The 19,526-nt window shown below is 40.9% G+C and overlaps 1 protein-coding gene and 1 pseudogene across 1 annotated transcript; both read left to right on the top strand.

The window, feature by feature from the left end:
• The first annotated feature begins 6 nt into the window (after positions 1–6).
• Positions 7–7,374, top strand: LOC139177315 (vomeronasal type-1 receptor 4-like). Its single transcript, XM_070772270.1, has one exon. The coding sequence runs from the start codon at positions 875–877 to the stop codon at positions 1,823–1,825; it is 951 nt and encodes a 316-aa protein (XP_070628371.1). The 5' UTR covers positions 7–874; the 3' UTR covers positions 1,826–7,374.
• A 129-nt stretch (positions 7,375–7,503) lies between these two features.
• Positions 7,504–11,998, top strand: LOC139177311 (vomeronasal type-1 receptor 4-like; annotated as a pseudogene).
• The last annotated feature ends 7,528 nt before the right edge of the window (positions 11,999–19,526 follow it).

Below are 19,526 nucleotides of genomic sequence, written 5' to 3' on the forward strand. Positions count from 1 at the left end.
ATATATATATGTATATGTGATTTGGAATTACTAATAAACTCTACCATACAACATTAATCAGGCATCAATGTTTCCTGTGCCATGGTTCCTATGATTTGTTCCATTGAACTTCTGTCCAGGAATGAAAGTAAATGAGTTTTTCAGTTTCCATCCTTATATTGAGCCGTTCTTGTATTCATTAAATCCGCTTTGAGAGGGGAAGTTACCTGCAGTTTTATGCTGTGAGGCAGTGCATCTACATTTAACTTTTTTCTACAGCTTTATTCAAAGTTAATATTTGCCTATAAAATGAGTCTTTAGGACTAAATGGAATATTGTCACTACCTAAATACGAAAATAAAATATTAATACCACCAACCTAAATATAATGACCAAGTACAGAAGCAAAACCAAATTTAGACCTGGTTTATTTGAAGAACAGAGGTGACTAGCATTTAAGTGTATTTTTGATTAAATGCACCGTTCTTATTACAAGCTGATCTAGGGTCACATGCTGTTAGCCTTCTGTTCCTATCTAATGAGTGAATTTAGACCAAACACTGAATTTCTCTATGCTGATGTTTGCCTCATACTTATATATAATATAACAGTGTCTGTTTCATGAATTTGTGAGGATTAAAGACATTTGTGCAAATGTGGCTTTCATAGCAGTGATTCATACATTGAAAGTGTTCTTTAATGGTTATACATTCAACTCTTGGAAGCACTTAACTGACGGGAATACTTGAAGTAAGCCATCCTTTCAAGGTAGGAACTATTGGTAAGTGGAGAATGTTGGGTTTTAGTTAACATTGTACCTGTGTTCGATGCCTCGTGTTCCCATTCAGGATCCTCTAGCTCAGAAGAAAACCATCAGTCACTGAGACCTGACGGCATGTCTACCCGGGATTTGGCAGTAGCAGTGATCTTCTTATCACAGACTGTATTTGGAATCCTGGGGAATTTCTCTGTTCTTTACCATTATTTCTTCCTTTATTGCACTGGGCAAAGGCTGAGAACCATAGACTTGATTGTCAAGAATCTTATTGTAGCCAACATCTTGGTTCTGTTCTCCGGTGGATTTCATGATACAGTGAAAAATTTTGAGTGGCATTTCATGGACAGTGATTTTGCATGCAGATTTTTCCCGTATGTTCGTGTAGTTGGCAGGGGAGTGTCCATTGGCACCACCTTCCTCTTGAGTGTCTTCCAGGCCATCACCATCAGTCCCAGGACTGCCAAATGGGCAGAACTTAAAGTGAAAGCTCTCAAATGCATGGTTCCTTCAGTTATCCTGTGCTGGACCTTGAACATGCTGGTGAATGTCATTTATCCTATGTATATGAGCGGAACATTGAGAAACAGAAGCATCACAAACAGAAAAGATCTCGGACATTGTAGCGCTGTCAGTCATGGCCAACCCGAAGACTCATTATATGCAGTATTACTCTCCTTTCCTGATGCCTTATGTTTTGTGCTCATGATCTTGGCCAGTGGCTCCACGGTTTTCATCCTGTCCAGGCACAAGCAGAGGGTCCAAAACTTTCATAGAACGAACATCTCCTCCATATCCTCCCCTGAGTCCAGAGCTACCAAAACCATCCTTCTCCTGGTGACCACCTTTATCTTTTTCAACATACTTACCTTCATCTGTGCTATTATTTTGGCTGTTTTTGACAGTATTGATGTTTTCTTTGTGAAAACCTCTGCAGTAATCATTGCATGTTTCCCAACGGTCAGCCCCTTTCTGCTCATGAGCCGAGACTCCAGGATATCCAGGAACTGCTTTGCTGGGATAAGGCACTCAAAATCTCCTACCCTTATTTGTGCTAAGTCTCTTCAGTAATGTCCAACTTTGTGTGACCCCATGTACTGTAGCCCTCCAGGCTCTTCTGTCCATGGGATTCTCCAGGCAAGAATACTGGAGTGGGTTGCGATTCCCTTTTATAGGGCATCTTCTGGACCCAGGGATTGAACCAGTGTCTCTTCCCTCTAACCTGCCTTGGCAGGCAGGTTCTGTTACCCCTAGTGCCACCTGGAAGCCCATGTAAATTGTTGTCTCCAGTGCCAGCAAAGTGCTTGACACTGCAGGTAAAGTAGGTTCAGTATATTTTACTGATGGAATGGATTAATTTGTCCAGTGCTTGCTGAGTTTCTTCCTACCTTCTTTGTGTCACTATAATGTGCTTTCTGTTTGTTTCACCTTTTGTCTTCATTTTGCAGGTCATCTTTGTAAATATCAGTCTATTTTTTTGTTCTTATTTTCCTACCACTGTTTCAATGAAGTGCTTTTATTCCCAACAGTTGTGATACCAAATGTGAGTAGGTTTTTCCACACTCTGCAAAGCAGTTGTTCAACTCTCTGTCACTCTAGCAATGACGCTAACCACCTAGTTCAGATTCCAAAAGACTGTCCTCAGTTAAATGGGAGTCTCAAGTGTTGGGGGCTAATGTTGTGTCCACTTCTGATGACTCAGCTGTAACATCAGGGGATCCTACACTCACTCCCCCTCTTCAAGTTGAAGAATTTGGTGGAATATTCACAGAACTCTGGGAAACATTTTCCTTAATACCACCAGTTTATTATAAAGGATACAAAGGAATGGCCAGATGAAGAAGTACGTTGGGTGAGTTCTGGACAGAGCCCAAGCAAAGGAGCTTCTGTCCCCATGGAGTTGGGCATTGCCACCCTCCCTGCAGGTGGATGTGTTGTCCAACTCTGAGGGGCTCTGTGCACTGTTGTTCACGGGGATTTTATGGAGGTTTCATCATTGATTAAGTCATTGACAATTGGTGAGTACACTCAATCTCCATTCCCTCTTCTGTCCCAAGAGTTTGGCGGGGTCAACCTGAATGTTTCATCTCTCTAGTCACGTGGTTGGCTCCTCTGGCAACCAGCTGCCATCCTGAAGCTCTCTATGGGCCATCCAGGTCACCTCATTAAGAAATACTCAGATACGATTAGTAAACGCTTGTTATGAGAAACAATAAAATACTTCTTTCACCTGTACTACTCAAACATTTCTAAAGGTTTTGGCAGTTCTGTGTCATACACCAGGGAGATGTCCTAATGGAGATACCTTACTGTGTCACAGTTCTCATGCTGAAAGTTTATTTTTTTACATTGTAAGTTTTGTGTTCATGCAAGTACCGGCCTTAGACTTCAGCTAGCTGAGTTTCGCTGGACTTCAGATTTTTCTCTCATCATACCCTCTCCTGTATCATAAAGAACCTTCCTTGGAACCAGTAACACTGTAGGATAGGATGCTTTGAATCTGTACCAGGTCCAGTATAAGTTATGACTTTGAAAACACCCACTTTGATTTTTTTTTATTGTCTTTTTTGGGGGTTGAGACAGGCAGGGCCAGCAGTTGTGTCTAGGTGGTGATGTCCATGTCCCCGATTCTCCCCTAGGGGGCACTTGCTGAGTCTTTACGTGTTTATCTTTCCTCATGCAGGGCCTTGAGCCCATGTTCAGGAGCTCCAGCAGGGCCTCGGAGCAGACCTGGTTCTGGGAGGATGCCTGACAGGCAGATCCCTCCCAAGGACTTGACAGGAAGAGTACTTATTTCTCAGGTCACATGAAATTAGTACTGATGGATTTCACTTGCAGATTGGTGGTGACACACTGGTTTTGGACATTTTACATGGTTTATACTGACAAGTGCCCCTAAAGAAAACCGTATCTCAAGGGTCAGGTCTATACTGAATGTAACTCTCTGTGTCTTTTGTGTTGTGTGTGTATTTTTAAAGCCCTGTTGGGGTAGGATGTATTCACCATTGGATTTCCTTGGCCTGTGATCCTAGACTTGGTAACATAGCTTACTATAGCAAGATGACATGTCTAAATATGTTTTGTTAGTAGAAATAGTATTTTTTTTTAAACACAGTGCGGGGCTCATGGGATCTTACTTCCCAAACTAGGGATCGTACCAAAGCCCAAACAGTGAAAGTGCTGAGTCCTAACCACTGCACCACCAGAAAATTCCTTGTATTATTCAGTCAGAGATCTCCAGGGCCATCCTCAAAGTTGGCTCATAGAAGGACTCCCAAGATTCAGGAGTGGTTACACTCCCCTCCACACCTCCACACACATAATATATATGCGTGCTGTGCTCAGTCACTCAGTCGTGTCTGACTCTTTGTGACCCCATGAACTATACCCTGCCAGGCTCCTCTGTCCCTGGGATTTCCCAGGCAAGAAGACTGGAGTGGGTTGCCATTTCCTTCTCCATTAACCAGAAAATTCCTTGTTATTATTCAGTGAGAGATCTCCAGGGCCATCCTCAAAGTTGGCTCATAGAAGGACTCCCAAGATTCAGGAGTGGTTAAACTCACCTCCACACCTCCACACACATATATATGCGTGCTGTGCTCAGTCACTCAGTCATGTCTGACTCTTTGTGACCCCATGAACTATACCCTGCCAGGTTCCTCTGTCCATGGGATTTCCCAGGCAAGAAGACTGGAGTGGGTTGCCATTTCCTTCTCCATTATACCCAGGGTTACTCTTTATTGCAGTGCAAGGATACACACTAGAATCAGCAAAGGGAAAGGTACCTGGGGTGAAATTCACAAGAAATCAGGCTTAAGATTCCACGTCTTTTCGAGGGAAGGGACATGAAGATGATATGAGTTTGCCCTGAATGACATGTGACACTACACGTGTTGCTGTTGTTAGTCCCTAAGTCATGTCAGACTCTGTGACCCCATGGACTGCAGCACACCAGGCTTCCTTGTCCATCACTATCTCCCAGAGTTTGCTCAAACTCATGTCCATTGAGTCGGTGATGCCATCCTACTATCTCATCTTCTGTCATTCCCTTCTCCTGCCCTCAGTCTTTCCCAGCATCAGGGTCTTTCCCAGTGAGTCGGCTGTTTGCTTCAGGTGGCAAAAGTATTAGAGATACACATGAAATGTTGCCAACCTAGGAAGTTCAGCTGAGTCTAGCTGCAGGGCTGTCCTAGGGGTCAAGAAGATAGCTCTGAGGCCTCATGTGACGGACAGCTGCTACTCAGACCCCAGGCCTTCAGATCAAATGGCTCTTCATCATAAATAGCATAAATGGGTGTTCACTGGGAGGACTGATGTTGAAGCTGAAACTCCAATACTTAGGCCGCCTGATGCAAAGAGCTGACTCATTTGAAAAGACCCTGATGCTGGGAAAGATTGAGGGCAGGAGGAGAAGGGGACGACAGAGGATGAGATGGTTGGATGGCATCACCGACTCAATGGACATGGGTTTGGGTGGACTCAGGGAGTTGATGATGGACAGGGAGGTCTGGTGTGCTGCAGTTCATGGGGTCGCAAAGAGACACGACTGAGTGACTGAACTGAATTGAATACTTAAAGCTTGATTCTTTACAAGAAAGACTCCACAAATCTAACTTACAAGGGAAAAGGTTCTTGAGGGAGGGGTACAGAGAGAATGGGAATTGGATAGAGTGACTAGATTAGGAGAAAATATAGATCCGCAGGGAAGGGGGAGGCCATGAAGGACAAGGATTTGCCAGCTGAGGTGCTGGGATTAGTGGGAGTATAGAGTTGTCAAGGGAGAGGATTCCACGGGGTTATATAGAGTGGAAGAGAGGTGTGGAAATAGAAGGGCCTGGTGGAGGTTGGAGGGGAAAATGTAGATCATGGGCTCAGAGAGTGTTCCCTATAGCCCTGAGAGAGAGATAAAGACCTAAGGAGTCGTGGGGTGAAGGTCACGGGTACTAGAGGTGCAGGGGAAGCCAGTATGGAAATAAGTGGTATGGAGTTATTTGGGGCAGATTTGGGGGTCACTAACTCATCCCCCATTATTAATACCGTTGTTTTCAGCAGAATCACAAGTCACTCGTAGGCCATTTTTTACAACTAGACATTGAAGTGATAAATACTGTTCGTATCAGATACTCCTGGGACTTCTGTGGAAGTCCAGTGGTTTGGACTCCATGCTTCTGCTGCCGAGAGCATGGATTCAATCCTTGATCTGGGAAATGAGATTCCCACATGTCACATGGCACAGCCCCCCCCACCCCCACCCCCCGTCGCAATACTGCTAATAATTTTTTTTTATATTCACTAAGTCCCTAGGTAGAAGTTTGAGTGAATACCAAACCATCACTAGTTTACTCCTCTTTGAGTATTTCGGGCATGGGGAGTGACTAGGGTGGGCCTGGCTGGAGCATCTCTCCTGGTCTGGGGCCCTCAGTATTGGCAGCAGGAGACCTGACTCTTACCCAGTAGGATGTCTTCAAGAACATTTATGCCTCAAACTGATTTGGTGAGATTCTCCTTTTTTACTTTAGTATTTTTAAAATTTAATACAAGCTTTATATAAGAAATAACATGTAACTAAACAGTATTGAAAAATTATAAGTAATGTTTGTTTTTTTGTGTGAAATCATCCCAAGAAGTAATCACTGGCAATAGTTCTACGGATATGATCACAATTGAAGATGTTTTTCATTGAAGAAAAAAATTGTAATGCTATAGGCAGATCTCCCTCCCTTGGTGCTTTAATTTGGTGGTTCGTGTCACATTATAGGCAGAAAGGTCTTTGCAGATGCACCTAAGGTTACAAGTCATCTGACTTTAACATAGGGAGATTCTCCTGCATTATCTGAGGAGGCTGTTTGTAGTCACATAACCCTAAAGAATAGAAAGACCAGTTAGAAGCACATGAAGAGGAAGAGATAGAAAATAGGACTGGGCAGTGGGGGAGGGTGTGGATGGTCATGGTCAGTGTTTTAATGCTGGCTTTCAAGATAGAGGGATTCACATAGAGATTATGAAGAATTCATAAAGACGTGAATTGATCAGGAAGTAATTCTTCCCCAGAGACTCATTAAGAGCCCAAAAGAGCAGACCACTTGATTTTGGCCTTCTAACTTACCTGTGAGAAAATGAATCACTGTTTTTTTAGCTGCTAATTTCATGGAAGTTTGTAACAGCAGCCAAAAGAACAGAATTATAAAATAAACGATAAATAAAATTAGGTAAAATTAGGTAAAATTCCCACTTAATTTCCTGCAACTGATAGCATTTTACTCTTGGCTGTAACAATTTTCTTCAGTTCAAGTTCACTCTGGTACGGGGAGGGAGGAGGGAGGAGGGTTCAGGATGGGGAACATGTGTATACCTGTGGCGGATTCATGTTGATATATGGCAAAACCAATACAATATTGTAAAGTTAAAAAAAAAAAGGCGGCGGGGGGAATGTAGTTTTAGAGTGTTCTTAGTAGTATGAACTGACATTAAATGACATTAAACTGACATGAAATGACATTAAAATGAATTTTTAAAGTATTCTGTTTTGGTTCAGTATTGAAAGAAATATTGTCATACTGGACTTACTTTCTAATCAAATTGCTCTCCTTAATCACTAGTCTATAATGAAGATATTTTTAGTTCCATACGAATAGATCTAGAAATTTGTTGAAACATCACATTTATTCCATAGAGATTCTTTTTAATTTGTAAATTGAAATACAGTTGATTTATAATAGTATGTTTGTTTCAGGTTTACAGAAAAATGATTCAATTTTCCCTATATGTATATTGTTCACATTATTTTTCGTTGTCTTTTTCCATAATGATTATAGTTCTGTATGCCATACAGTAAATCCTTCTTTCTTATCTATTTTGTGTCTAGGAGTTTCCATCGTAGTTTGCTAATTTCAAATTTTAGTTTACTCTGCTTCCCCATTTCCCCTAGGTAGTCATAAGTCTGTTTTATATGTCTGTGAGTTTTTTTCTGTTTCATATATAGATTCACTTGTATTATTTTTAGATTCCATATATAATCCCAGTCCACACTCTGCATCCATGGTCCTCCGCCTTGTAGTCCTGACCTTTTGTCCTGGGCTTTTGGGCTCCTTCATACCCCTGTCCTCTCCAGGTCTCTCATGTCCTGGTTCCATTATTTCCCCCAGACCCATCCCCTTTCCACACACTATCTCACTAGGGCTGTTATCTCTACCAGGACCTGCCTACTCTATGTGAAGTCATCTTCTCCCCACACCATGTTTTATAAACCCACCTACTATTGACTTTTGCTCACTTTTGCCCATGTTTCATCCCCACTGACTTCCCTGGTGGCTCAGATGGTAAAGCGTCTGCCTACAATGCGGGAGACCCAGGTTCAATCCCTAGGTTGGGAAGATCCTCTGGAGAAGGAAATGGCAATCCACTCCAGTACTCTTGCCTGGAAAATCCCATGGATGGAGGAGTGTGGTAGGCTACAGTCCATGGGGTCGCAAAGAGTTGGACACAACTGAGTGACTTCACTTCATCCCCACTGAAATTTTTATCCCCATTATTCTGTTTACCCCATATCACCAAGTTCCCCATATGGTGACTTCTTACCCTCTTTGCCCACTTGTATTTTCATCCTGAGGCTTGTACTTGAATGCTTAATCAACATTAAACTCCTACCTTCTCTCTCTCCACCCTCTCTCTTCCCCTGCCCACTGTACAATCCCTGGCCTCCAGGTTCACTGTACTACGATCTTATTCACATGGCTCCTTTACCCCGTGGCCTATTCCTACTCTACTGTCACACACCCACACACTGTCACTACTCCAAACACTACAAGTTGCCTTTGCCTAGACTCTGTCTTGACATCAGATGGCAATATTCACCTCACATTTTAGGTGCTGTATATTGTACTAAATATTGCGATTTTGATTGTTTCAGGGTTGGAAGGACTGGAAAGTGTATGAAGGCTCCCATTTTGAGGCATCCCAAAGTTTGCAGATAGAACTGTTTTTCTATGGAAGATCATGTCACTGAGACACACACATGCATGGTGATTGTATTTTTAAGAGTGGTATGCTGAGTTTGTGTATCTATGAATATTTGTATATATGCATGGGAATTTTCATGTGTTCAGTTCGTGCATTAGTAGTGTCAATATCCATTGAGATTATTTGAGGATGTGCGTGTGTATATGCATAAATATGTGAATGTGTGTGACTATATGTTTGAGTATGTGAATGTCCATGTGTGTATGCTTGCATGTCTGTGTAATGACTTTGTGTGTGTGTGTGTCTGTGTGTGTAGAATGGGTGGTCCACCATTCTGGCTCTAACAACTGACTTGACAATTGGGAGTGAATGTATAGTGAACCCGGGTCAAAGATTTGTTTGTGTGTAGGGATCCCCTGATAGCTCACTTGGTAAAGAATCTGCCTGCAATGCAGGAGACCTTGGTTGGGTTCCTCAGTCAGGAAGATCCACTGGAGAAGGGTTAGGCTACCCACTCCAGTATTGTTGGGCTTCCCTTGTGGCTCAAGTGGTAAAGAATCTGCTTGCAATGCGGAAGACCTGGGTTTGACTCCTGGGTTGGGAAGACCCCCTGGAGAAGTATTCTGGCCTGGATAATTGAAGATCTTTAGCTTTATTCAGATTTTATAATTGTGTGTATAATAAGTCTTCACAAATTACTCAAAAGTTTTCAGTACCTACATTTTAAGATAAATTACCACCAACCTAAATTGAAATGACAACACGCAAAACTAAATTTAGATCTTGTTTATTTGCAGAACACAGGTAACTAACTAGTTATTCAGTGCTTTTTGGATTAAGTGCACTATTCCCCAGCTCAGCCAAGGAATCCCTATTAGCCATGTACCCCCAACTAGTGAATCGATTTAGAACAAACACTTCACCTCTCTGTGTCAACGTTTGCTTCATCACTCTAAGGAAGATAATAGTGTCTGTCTCTTGAATTTGTGAGAAATAAAGACATTACCACATGTGTGGCTTTCATAGCAGTGATTCATACATCACAAGTATTCTTTAATGGCTGTACATGGAACCCTTGGAAACTTTGACCTGAAGGAAAACTTCAAGTAATTAATTCAGGGTAGAAAGTTGGATTTCACTTGACTTGGTACCTATGTTCCATGCCTCATATTCCCATTCTGAATCCTCTAGCTCAGAAGAAAACCATCAGTCACTGAGACCTGACAGCATAGCTGGTGGTGATTTGTCAGAAGGATTGATCTTATTATTACAGACTATATTTGTAATGCTGGGGAATTTCTCTGTTCCATTATCTCTTCCTTTATTGCACTGGGTATAGGCTGAGGACCATAGATTTGATTGTCAAGAATCTGATTGTTGCCAACATCTTGGTTTTGTTCTCTGGTGGCTTCCACAATACAATGGCAAATTTTGGGTGGCGCCTCATGGACAGTGACTTTACATGCGAATTTTCCCGATATGTTCATGGAGTGAGCAGAGGTGTGTCCATTGGCACCATTGTCCTCTTGAGTGTCTTCCAGGCCATCACCATCTGTCCCCAGACCTCCAGGTGGGCAGAGCTTAAAGTGAAAGCTCTGCAGTTGGTTTCCCCTTCAATTATCCTGTGCTAGATCGTGAACATGCTGGTAAATGTTGTGTATGCTATGTATGTGACTGGAAATTTGAGCAACAAAAACTTCACAAACAGAAAATGTTTGGACACTGTTATGCTGTTCGCCATGACCAAATCAGAGACTCATTATATGCAGCGTTGATATCATTCCCTGATGTCTTATGTTTTGTGCTCATGATGTGGGCCAGTGGTTCCACAGTTTTCATCCTCTACAGGCACAAGTAGAGAGTCCAAAGCATTCATAGCATCAATGTCTCCTCCAAATCCTCCCCTGCATCCAGAGATACCTTAAAACTATCATTCTTGTTGTGAGCATCTTTGTTAAGTTTAACACCCTTTCCTCAATCTGCTATATTGTTTTGAGTCATTTGAAGAATCCTAGTTTGTTCATTTTGAACATCTGTGGAATAATCACTGCATGTTTGCCAACTGTCAGCCCCTTTCTGCTCATGAGTCATGATTCCAGAATACCCAGGCTTTGCTTTGCTGGGAAAAGGGATACAAACCCCCCTACCCTTAAGAGAAAGATGTAAATGGTATGTATTTGAACTATATTCATTGGCTTGTTTCCTCACTTCCCTCAGAGTCTTAGGTAAAATTGTGAGCGGCTTACCAGAGAATGCTAAACAGTAGTGGTGAGCATCTCCTTCAAAGTAAACAATATCATGGTGTACTTTTAATGAAGTATTTTATAATTATTGTGTAAATACTTCTGCAATGTAAGTTTTACTAGTGCTTGCAGTTGAGGAGTTCAGAATTTATGCCATAACAAATGTCAGGTCCACAAACAATCTCATTGTCATAGAGAATTGTATGAGTGTGTAACTTTAATTTATAACCATAAAATTCCAAAAATAAAGTAGGCATGGGATATTAAGAAAAGGTGTATGAAAATGGAACAGCATGTGGCAAGTCATTGCTAAACCTGAAGACTAGAGAGCTGGAGGGGAAATTCAGTTCTTGAGTAATGCTTTTGGAAGCCAGTCATGAATTTTGTACATTATATTCTTAGAATGAAGACAGTCATTTATATGGAATATGATGTTTTGTGGGAAGATGAGCACGTTTAAGCATTCTTAGATAGAAATGACCAGATTGAACTGAAGTGGCATAAAGGAGAGCATAACATTACATTTTACTAGTTTCTAAATAACTACACGTGATTGTGACAATGGAAAAATATGTGAATTGTATGGACGTGGGTTGTGTAGAAGTCAGTGTTTTCCCTCTTTAGTGAGGGTGAATTGGACATACTGGGATGGAAGATGTTTGCAAGTGAATGCTCTATGAGGTTAGTTTGTGGTGGAGACTTCCAGCAAATTCAGAGCAACCCATGGAGAGCCATTTGAGAGAAAAGACGTGGATCGATTCTGTGTGTACAGAGTTTGTGGTTCTTGATTTTCAAGGAGCAAAGTGCATCTTGTCTCAGTTTTAGGAGAGATTTTGTTTTTACATTTACATTTTACATAATTTTTTTTCATTGAAGCCAATGAAAGCATTGAGAATTCAACAGGCTGAAAAGCAAAATACTTATTTTAACCCAATGGTTATATATCGATTGAACCTTGTACCCCAAAGAGAAACCAACATTTTCACCTCACTTGAAACACTTAAATATTTACCACAAACTAGATCACATAGCAAGAAAAAGAAAGTACATACATCTATAAATCTATAAATTTATAGATATATGTACATATATCTATAAATGTGTATATTTATACACAATGTACAGATATCTATAAATATGTATACTTATTTTCTTGAAGCTATGTTTATGTATATATTAATACATATAGAATTAAACATATTTGTTATTGGAAAGTTGTACATAAGAACAATTTAAAATGCCTATAACTACACTAGTGATAAATCTTAATATGTATGTTATCTGAAGAGCATATTGCCATACTTGTTTTTTGTTAAGATTTCATAAACTGTACTTTTTATTATTCCAGTTTAATCATATTATTATCTGTATCTCTTGAAAAAACATTTATTGAGTATAGTAACAGTTTTGATTAAGAAATTAGTCTACTTACATTTAATGTAATAATTGACACATTTGTATATCAATAAAGTTTATTTTCTTGTTTCATGTATGTGAACTTCTTTTCCATTAATTTTAAAATGTAGTTCTACTTAATAATTGATTTTTTTCTTTGAAATTTGTTTCCCTACCATGTGTTAACTTTTACCTAGAAATTTAGCGTACTTGTTTTTTTTGAGTGCAACATCTGTCTTTGGGATCTTAGTTCCTTGATGGGGTTGAAGCTATACCGTCTATACTCAAAGGGTGGAGTCTTAACCACTGGAAACCCCCAAGGAAGTCCTTTACTACACATTAAAAGCTAAGATATATGTATATATGCAACTGATTCACTTACTGTACACCTGAAACCAGCACAAGATTGTAAGTCAACTATACTCCAATTTGAAAGCAAGAGTCCAGGGGAGCAGACACTTTGACTTCTGACTTACTGACGTGTGAGAAAATGAATGTGTTGTTTGAGGTAGCTGATATCATGTCAGTTTGTTACAGCGTAATAGAAATCTGATTCCTATGGAAACACAATAATATACAAACAATAAAATTAAGTAAGATTCTCATTTATCATCCCACAACTGATGGCATTTTGATACTGATGTGTAATAATTTTCTTTAGCTTTAAGTATACCCTTTTAAAAAATGTGGTTTTAGAGTATCCCTGATGTTTTACTTGACATGACATAAAAATGAATTCTTTAATATAGTCCATTTTGGTTAAATTTTTACACAAATATTGTCTTCATGGATTTACTTTGTAATCAAATTTCTTTCCCCTGTCAGGGGTCTATATTTAGTCCAATAAAAGTAGATCTACAATTTTATCTGAATCATCACTATTTATTAATTGGAGATTATTTTTCAATTTAATTTTCAATTGAATTTTTTTCAATTTTATTTTTATTTTTTAAGTATAGGTGACTTATTGTGTTAGTTTCACAGCAAAGTGACCATCAGAGAATTTTTTGTTATATTCTTTAACATGATTCAGTCAGGGGTCTCCAAGGCCATCCTTAAGGTTGATAAATCATAGAAGGACTCTAAGTTTCAGAAGTGGTTACACTCAAGGTTACTTTTTATTGCAGTGAAAGGATGCAGGTTAGAATAAGCAAAGGGAAAAGGTGCATGGGGCAAAGTACACAAAAAACCGGGCTCAAGAGTCCACATGTCCTTTCCCAGGGGAGTGACATGGGGGTGTTGTGAGTTTGCCCTGAACAACGTTGGCAGTATACATTAAGTGTTGTCAGCTTAGGAAGTTCACCAGAGCCAGGTTGCAGGGTTTTCCTGGGGGTCATGCAGGTAGCCCTGAGGCCCTGTGTAACTGACATCAGCTACTCAGACCCTAGCCCTCCAGAGCAGAAATAGCTCTTCATCATAAATGGCACTGTTAGGATTAACTTTCTGGTCCCACTGGTCTTGTATGGCCCAATGCCTCAAGTATATCAAAACACTCTTATCAGGAGAATAGTCCAGACTTCAGAGGCTATCTCCCAGGAGTGAGGCAATGCTGAAAACAGGTCTATCTTTCCAATATTAGAGCTTGAGCAAGCGAGGTTTGCTGGATTATCGCTTTCTTACATGGTCATAGTGGATGGTTTCCTTGTTCTATGTTTCTAAATGATGTCTGGGAATTTGGTGATGATGTACACCGGCACCAAGAGAAGCAAGAAAAACTGAGAAAGTTTCCATGATTGTGAAGATTTTGGAAAAAGTATTTTGTCTAAACATTCAGCTTGTTTCTTTAAAGGAAAGGCCCCAGACATTTGACTCACAGTGGAAGGTTTCTAGAGGATGGTGTACAGAGGGAATGGGAATTGGGTTGAGGTGAGTGGGATAGAGGAAAATATAGACCCATGAGGAAGAGGGAGGCCCTGAAGGCAAGAAGTAGCCAGTTGGGGTGCACAGACTGTGGGGGTAAAGAGTTGTCAGAGGGAGAGGATTCCAAGGAGGGCTAGAGTGGGGGTAGGGTGAGGAAATGGAAGTCAGGTGGAGATTCAGTTCAGTTCAGTCACCCAGTTGTGTCCGACTCTTTGCGACCCCATGGACGGCAGCATACCAGGCTTCCCTGTCCTTCACTGTCACCTGGAGTTTACTGAAACTCATGTTCATCAAGTCGGTGATGCCATCCAACCATCTCAACATCTGTCGTCCCCTTCTCCTCCTACCCTAAATCTTTCCCAGCATCAGGTTCTTTTCCAGTGGTTCATTTCTTCCCATCAGGTGGCCGAAGTATTCAGCTTCAGCATCAGTTCTTCCAATGAATATTCAGGACTGATTTCCTTTAATGTGGACTGGTTGGATCTCCTTGCAGCCCAAGGGACTCTCAAGAGTCTTCTCCAACACCACAGTTCAAAGGCATCAATTCTTCGGCACTCAGTTTTGTTTATAGTCGAACTCTCACATCCATACATGACTACTGGAAGAATCATAGCTTTGACTAGACAGACGTCTGTTGGCAAAGTAATGTCTCTGCTTTTTAATACGCTGTCTAAGTTGGTTATAGCTTTTCTTCCATGGAGCAAGTATCTTTTAATTTCATGGCTGCAGTCACCATCTGCAGTGATTTGAAGGCCTCCAAAATAAACTCTGTCACTGTTTCCATTTTTTCCCCATCTATTTGCCATGAAGTGATGGGACCCAATGCCATGATCTTAGTTTTCTGAATGTTGAGTTTTAAGCCAACTTTTTCACTCTCTTCTTTCATTTTCATCAAGAGACTCTTGAGTTCTTCTTCGCTTTCTGCCATAAGGGTGGTGTCATCTGCATATCTGAGGTTATTGATACCTCTCCCTGCAATTTTGATTCCAGCCTGTGTTTCATCCAACCCAGCATTTTGCATGATGTACTCTGCATATAACTTAAATAAACAGATCGACAATATACAGCCTTGACCTACTCCTTTCCAATTTGGCACCAGTATGTTGTTCCGTGTCTGGTTCTAACTGTTGCTTCTTGTCCTGCCTACAGATTTCTCAGCAGGCAGGGCAGGTGGTCTGGTACTCCCATCTCTTTAAGAATTTTCCACAGTTTGTTATGACCCCCACAGTCAAAGGCTTTGGCATAGTCAGTAAAGCAGAAATAGATGTTTTTCTGTAACTCTCTTGCTTTTTTGATGATCCAGCGGATGTTCGCAATTGAATCTCTGATTCCTCTGCCTTTTCTAAATCCAGTTTGAACATCTGGAAGTTCACGGTTCATGTATTGTTGAAGCCTGGCTTGGAGAATTTTGAGCAGGTGGAGGTTAGAGAGGAAAATTTAAATCCTGGCCTTGCAAGGTGATGGGACAGGTGCTAAAAGATGGATAGAGACCTAAGAAGTACTGGGGTGAGTCTTTGGGTGATAAAAGTAGATTTTAGGGGCAATATAGGGATGGACATATCAGGCCAAATTGGGAGTCACTATTTCATCCCCCACAATTCATACCCTCATTTTCAGTGGAGTCACAAGTCACTTGTGGGTCATTTTTTCCATTTTCCCTATGTAACAAAAATTCTGCTGATACCAGATACTCCTGGGACTTCCTTGGTGGTCCAGTGGTTAAGACTCCATGCTTTCATTGCAGGGGACAGGGGTTTGGCCTCTAGTTAGGGACCTAAGATCCTGCAAGCCACACAGAATGCCCTCGCCCAAACCTCCTAATAATGTTTTAATACACAGTGGGTCCCTTGGTAGAAGGTGAATGATAACACAGCATCAGGATTTTACTCCTGTCTGGAAATTTTGAGCAGGAACAGTGACTAGTGTGGACCTGCCAGGAGCATCTCTTTACTGGTCCTGGGCTCCAGTGTTTCAATACTGGACCTCACCCCTTCGCCGTACTATGATTCAGCAACTTTTATGCCCCAAACTGATTTCATGAAATTCCTCTTACTTAATTATAGAGTTTTTAAAATTTAACACCCGGTTTACATAAGAAATAAAGTATAACTATAAGCACAGGCTGGAATCAAGATTGCCGGGAGAAATTTCAATAACCTCAGATATGCAGATGACACCACCCTTATGGCAGAAAGTGAAGAGAAACTAAAAAGCCTCTTGATGAAAGTGAAACAGGAGAGTGAAAAAGTTGGCTTAAAGCTCAACGTTCAGAAAACGAAGATCATGGCATCTGGTCCCATCACTTTATGGGAAATAGATGGGGAAACAGTGGAAACAGTGTCAGACTTTATTTTTTGGGGCTCCAAAATCACTGCAGATGGTGACTGCAGCCATGAAATTAAAAGATGCTTACTCCTTGGAAGGAAAGTTATGACCAACCTAGATAGCATATTCAAAAGCAGAGACATTACTTTGCCAACAAAGGTCTGTCTAGTCAAGGCTATGGTTTTTCTAGTAGTCATGTATGGATGTGAGAGTTGGACTGTGAAGAAAGCTGAGCGCCGAAGAATTGATGCTTTTGAACTGTGGTGTTGGAGAAGACCCTTGAGAGTCCCTTGGACTGCAAGGAGATCCAACCAGTCCATTCTGAAGGAGATCAGCCCTGGGATTTCTTTGGAGGGAATGATGCTGAAGCTGAAACTCCAGTACTTTGGCCACCTCATGCAAAGAGTTGACTCACTGGAAAAGACTCTGATGCTGGGAGGGATTGGGGGCAGGAGGAGAAGGGGATGACAGAGGATGAGATGGCTGGATGGCATCACCGACTTAATGGACATGAGTCTGAGTGAACTCCGGGAGTTGGTGATGGACAGGGAGGCCTGGCGTGCTGGGATTCGTGGGGTCGCAAAGAGTCAGACAGGACTGAGCGACTGAACTGAACTGAACTGATACAGTATTGAAAAGATTATAAGTAATGTTTGTTTTTTGTGTGTGAAACTATCCCAAGATATAACCACTTGCAATAGTTTTTTGGGTCTGACCACAAAAATGTTTTTCATTGAACAGAATCCACTGTTGTCGTAGAGCTGTAGGCAGCTCATTATCCCCTGGCATCATCCCTTGGTGGTTCATGTCACATTACAGGCAAAAGGGCCTTTGCAGATGCACGTAAGGTTATTAGTCATATGACTTTAAAATTGGGAAATATTCTGCATTATTTGGGTAGACTCATTGTAGTTACATGACCCTAAAGAACAGAAAGGCCAGTTAGATGGAACTGAAGAGGAAGAGATTGGAAACAGGAGGGGGAGGGTGTCAGTTTGCTGATGTTGACTTTCAGATAGAAGAAGCCATGTAGAAGCAATTGTGAAGAATTCTTGCAAAGACATGTATCAGCCTGGAAGTAACTCTCACGGAGAGGCTCCAGTTAAGAGCCCAGGAGAGCAGACCACTTGATTCTGGCCTTCTGACTAACTGACCTGTAAGAAGATGAGTGAGTGTTATTTCAGGTGCTAGTTTCATGGAAGTTTGTTACATCAGCAATAAAAACAGAATACTAAACAATAAAATAAGCTCAAACCTGTTGCTCTGTGAGAAACTAGAGTGTTGTGATGGGGTGGGTAGTGGGAGGGAGATTCAAGAGGGAGAGGACATATGTATATCTATGGCGGATTCATCTTGATGTATGGCATAAACCAACACAATATTGTAAAGCAATTATCCTCCAATTTAAATAAATTGAAAAAGGCTTTTTAAAAATTAGGGAAAATTCCCATTTATTCTTACAACTGATGGAGTGGGTTGCCATTTCCTCTTCCAGGGGATCTGCCCGACCCAGGGATCGAACCTACGTCTTCTGCTTGGCAGGTGAATTCTTTATCACTGAGCTCCCAGGGAAGCCCTTTAAAGGAGTAAACCTGATATTATATCACAATTGGTATAAAAATGAATTTTTAACATACTCTGTTTTGCGAATCTGACCACAAAAATGTTTTAAACTCCTTGTGCCTTTCTTCTCTCTGCCCTCTTTCTTCCCTGGCCCTCTCTATAACACTGGGCCCCAGGTTCACCCCATCACCCTCTTATCCTTACGGTTGCTTTTCCCTCTGGCCTATTCCTACTCCACCCGGTGACACATCCACACACGGTGACTACCCCAAGGACTCCAAGTTCCCAAAGTGTGTCTTGACAACAGGTCTCACTGTTGTCTGCTATTTTAGTATGTTGTGTATTGTAGTAAATATTGTCTTTGTAATTGTCACAGGGTTGGAAGCACTGTAAAGTGTAGGAAAGCTCCCATTTTGAGGCATCCAGAAGTTTGAAGATACAGCTGTCCTTCTTATCACTGAAGTGCATACGTGGTGACTGTGACTTGATGAAAGAGTGTGATTCTGAGTTTATGTACGTTTATATTTATGAGTACTTGTGTATGTGAGAGGTAATTTTCATGGGTGCAGTGTGTGCATTCATGGTTGTGAGTGTGCAGTTGAAACTGTATGCAGATGGGAGTGATTATGTGTGTGCCTAAGTATCTGAATGTGTGCAAGTATATATTTGAGTGTGTGAATATCCTCGCATCCCTGCATGTAAATGAGCTTGTATGTGAGCATTTGTGTGTGTTTGTGTAGAATGAATTGTCCTCCATTATGGCTGTAACAACTGACTTGACAATTGAGAGGGAATATGGAATGAACCTGGATCAAAGATTTAATATATGTGTAAGGAAAACCTGAAAAATTAGATTCAATTCATAATATATATACATTTTTTCTTGACCCTATGGAAATGTATTTCTTAATTAAAAATGCAATCCTAAGGTCTTAATGAAAAGTTTGCAAAAAATAATTTTGTAGAGAACTGTGTTGACCTCTCTATGGTCTTGAATTGAGTGAGTAGCACTGGCTTATCTGACATTTATGGAAATACTAGAATCTCCTTGTTAAACCACCTGATCCTTGTTCTTTTGTTTGCATGGTTCTGTTTTTGAGCTATATCTCTTTCTTCTGGGGGTAGTATCTACATCTGCTTCCAAAATTACTGAAGATCTATATCAGGAAAGTTTATTTTCCTAACAAATTACATATTCATTATACTGATGTGTACAAATGAGTACACTAATATCTAATATAGAGTGTTGAAATCATGTCCTTCTTATCACTTGTATCTCTTTTGAAAACCTCAGATATGAGGACAAATTCCATTTCTTTGTCACACTTTAATTGATGGACCAGCTCAGTGTATGAAATTGGGAAAGAACTATCCTGGGTAGAATTTCTCAGTGAGGCAAAACCTCCATTGAGACATAGATGTGCAGC

This window comes from Bos indicus, chromosome 18 (assembly GCF_029378745.1).
Source record: "Bos indicus isolate NIAB-ARS_2022 breed Sahiwal x Tharparkar chromosome 18, NIAB-ARS_B.indTharparkar_mat_pri_1.0, whole genome shotgun sequence".
NCBI classification, from domain to species: domain Eukaryota; kingdom Metazoa; phylum Chordata; class Mammalia; order Artiodactyla; family Bovidae; genus Bos; species Bos indicus.